At 46.7% G+C, this 3141-nt stretch overlaps 1 protein-coding gene across 1 annotated transcript; it reads left to right on the forward strand.

Moving 5' to 3' along the window:
• Window positions 1–331: 331 nt before the first annotated feature.
• On the forward strand, window positions 332–3002 carry CCR75_001907 (uncharacterized protein; the record flags this gene model as incomplete). The annotated part of the gene is given in 2 exon segments (XM_067960008.1): window positions 332–2964; window positions 2978–3002. 2 exon segments carry the CDS (start codon window positions 332–334, stop codon window positions 3000–3002), a joined length of 2658 nt encoding a protein of 885 aa, XP_067816418.1.
• Window positions 3003–3141: the final 139 nt, after the last annotated feature.

Genomic DNA, 3141 nt, shown 5'->3' on the forward strand with positions numbered 1-3141 from the left:
CGCGGTCCTTTTAAGCAGCGAAAGCTAGCTTTCCGTATTGTGTCGATTAGGGGCTTCTGACCAGACAAATTTTGTCTCCAGACGGATCAATACAAGAGCTACAATCGATTGTTTCGATCTCTCCGTTCGCTACGAAGGCCGCGTAGCTGCTTCCTTGGACGTTTTCCGCTGTTTCTAAGTCTTTACATACGCCAAAAAGGTCTATTGCGAATCCTCGTAGCTTGTCATTGTGTCTCGTACTCGCTAGAAGGTAAAGAAACGCCTTAATCAAGCCATTTCTCTTCCGCTACGTAGCTTCTTCGAGACCCTCGAGATCAATCGCGCAAATATAATGGACGAAAGTGACGTCTACGTACGTGAAGAAGGTGATCGTCCTGTTGAACATTCACCTCGTGGCCGATACATTCGGTTTGATATTCGACTCGGTACGGGGGCTTACAAGTCGGTCTATAAAGCGTATGATACCGACCAAGGAATCGACGTCGCGTGGAATGCCATTGACATTGGTTTATTGCCTAGTACCGAGAAGACTCGAATCATTCAAGAGGTGCAATTGTTGCAAAAACTTGAGCACAAGAACATTATTAATTTCTATGGCTCGTGGTTCTCGAAAGAAAAGAATCAAGTCGTGTTTATTACCGAGATCATGACGTCCGGGACACTCAAGTCGTATATCAAGCGCGTTCAATATATCAAGTGGAAAATCATTAAACGCTGGTGCATTCAAATCTTAGAAGGGCTTCATTATCTCCATAATCAACACCCTCCTGTCATTCATCGGGATCTCAAGTGTGACAATATCTTTGTCAATGGCAATACGGGAGATCTTCGTATTGGAGACCTTGGTTTGTCGACTCAATTGGCTGTGGACAAGCGCTCAAAGGCACAGAGTGTACTGGGTACGCCGGAGTTTATGGCCCCGGAGTTATACGACGAAAGCTACGATGAAAAAGTCGATGTCTATGCGTTTGGCATGTGTGTACTGGAAATGGTGACGAAAGAAGTGCCGTACTCGGAATGTATCAATCCTGCGCAAATTTACAAGAAAGTTACGGCAGGAATTCGACCGAAAGGCCTCCAACGCGTTGTGAGTCAAGCTGCTCGTGACTTTATTGAGTTGTGTTTGTCGCGTGGAAATGGACTGGTTGACGTGACGGCGCAGTATCTATTGGATCATCCGTTTTTAAAAGCTCAAGACGATGATAATGATATGGTCGAGTGTTTAGACGAAGACAAGGTCGAACGGGATAGCAAAGTCGAGCAACAGCGTCTTGAACGAGTAGCAGAAGAGTCGTTTGCTGAAGAATTTAATATGGAAGGACGATTAAAAGATGGTGTCGTGCTTGCAATGTCGGAGCGAAGCAATTCAATGTCCTTCGAGATGAAAGACGAGTTGACGACTTTGGCAGTGGCAGTACCACCAAGTAACGGAAGCAATGGCATCGCAGTGGCTTTAATTGAAGAAAAGAATGCTGGAACGCATGCTTTACGGCAAGTTTCAAGTGAAGTATGTGCTCGTGATAGCTTTGTGGAGCCACATGCCGTGGCAACGACCTCCGTGTCGTTGACAACGGCGACTGTAGCGTCAACTCCCGCAGAAGTCTCGACTCCTCCTTCCTCCGCGAACCTATCATTTGTGACTTCGCCTTCTCTGCCTGTAATTAGCGAAATGGTGAGTGCTGACGAACCGCTCATGTCTGAAAAAAGCAGTTCCGATACGCACGTTGATCGGTTCTTAGCAACACTACCTGGCTCTGAAAGTGCCATTCAGAACACGCGAATAAACATTATGGGTGGTCGAGGACATCGTTTGGATTTAGAAAACGACTCGAATCCAGAGTACGCTGAAAGTCCTGTGGATTCTCCCGTTGCGAGTGATACAGTTTTGTTGTTTACAGAAGATTCTGGTGCAGTTGGTGGGAATTGTACCAAAGTGGAGCCTCCAAATTCAGCTCCAGGACTCTTGACGCCGTCTCTTGCTCCACATGCACACATTCCATCACTGCAACTCCCAGAGCCAGTTCTCGTGCCTCAGACGTCTCTTGTTCGTCGGGCAAGTATTCATGGACCATCGGCTGCTGCGGCTGTGGCTGCTGCGTTAGCAGACGCTGGTTCCCAGCTCCCTTTATCTCAGCCTTCGTCCACTAACGCACGAAAGCGCGTGAAGCGACATGAGATTAAAGCTACAAAAGATCCTGACAATGAGCATAGCATTCTCTTGAGTCTTCGCATTATGATTGATGGCAAATCCAAGGAAATAAAATTTCCGTTTAATTTGTTTGCGGATAGCACCTACGAAGTCACGTGTGAATTGGCGGTGGACGTTGGAATTCGCGAGCCAGATCTTGAAGATATTGCCGACTCGATACGATTTCTTGTGACGGAAGGAAAAATCAATAATCTCTCGGATGTTCAAGAAGATGTGTGGGAAGAAGCTCCGGAGCCGTATTCCTTCTCGTCAAAGCCGTTTCCAAACGTTTTAAAAATGACGTTTGTTCATATGCCTCCTGGAGCTTATCAACCGCAGCAACCGTTTCTATTAAACTCGTCGGGATTAGATCATGCGCAGAGTGTATTAACTGCATCGACTTCGAGCCTTTCGACTTCAGGGCTTCCGAGTGGACTGATATCGAGTAATGCGACTACTTCTACTACGACAATTGGAGCGCCAATGTCGATACAAGATGTGGTGCTGCCTGGACTTCAAGATTCTTTGAACACTACCAATTTAAGTGACCCATCGTCTACTTTAATGGTTCTTGATAGCACGTTCCCGTTGCTAAGTAGTAGTGGGAGTAGTACTGGAGCTCTTTCGGCGCAGTCTAGCAACGATGTAGCTCGGTCACCTCCTCGTCCTGGCCTCGCTCAGACGGCAAGCGACTCGATGCTTACAAAAGAGACGTTGCTCAATATCCTCGAGATGCGTGCACGTGGTGTGTCAATGGGATCAATGGCTGATCCAGCGTACGTACAGCAGATTCAACAATTGGAAGATTGTTTAAAACTTGCCCGTACGACATTTGATGAGAGGGAATCGTCATTAGAAGCCGCAATTCGAAGCGAAGAAGAAAAACATCAGCGGGAGATTGAACGGTTTCGAAAGAAAATGGAAGAATTTGATAAACAACGTGCAGCTATTGC

The sequence above is a fragment of the Bremia lactucae genome, linkage group LG4 (genome assembly GCF_004359215.1).
Source record: "Bremia lactucae strain SF5 linkage group LG4, whole genome shotgun sequence".
Classification (NCBI taxonomy): domain Eukaryota; phylum Oomycota; class Peronosporomycetes; order Peronosporales; family Peronosporaceae; genus Bremia; species Bremia lactucae.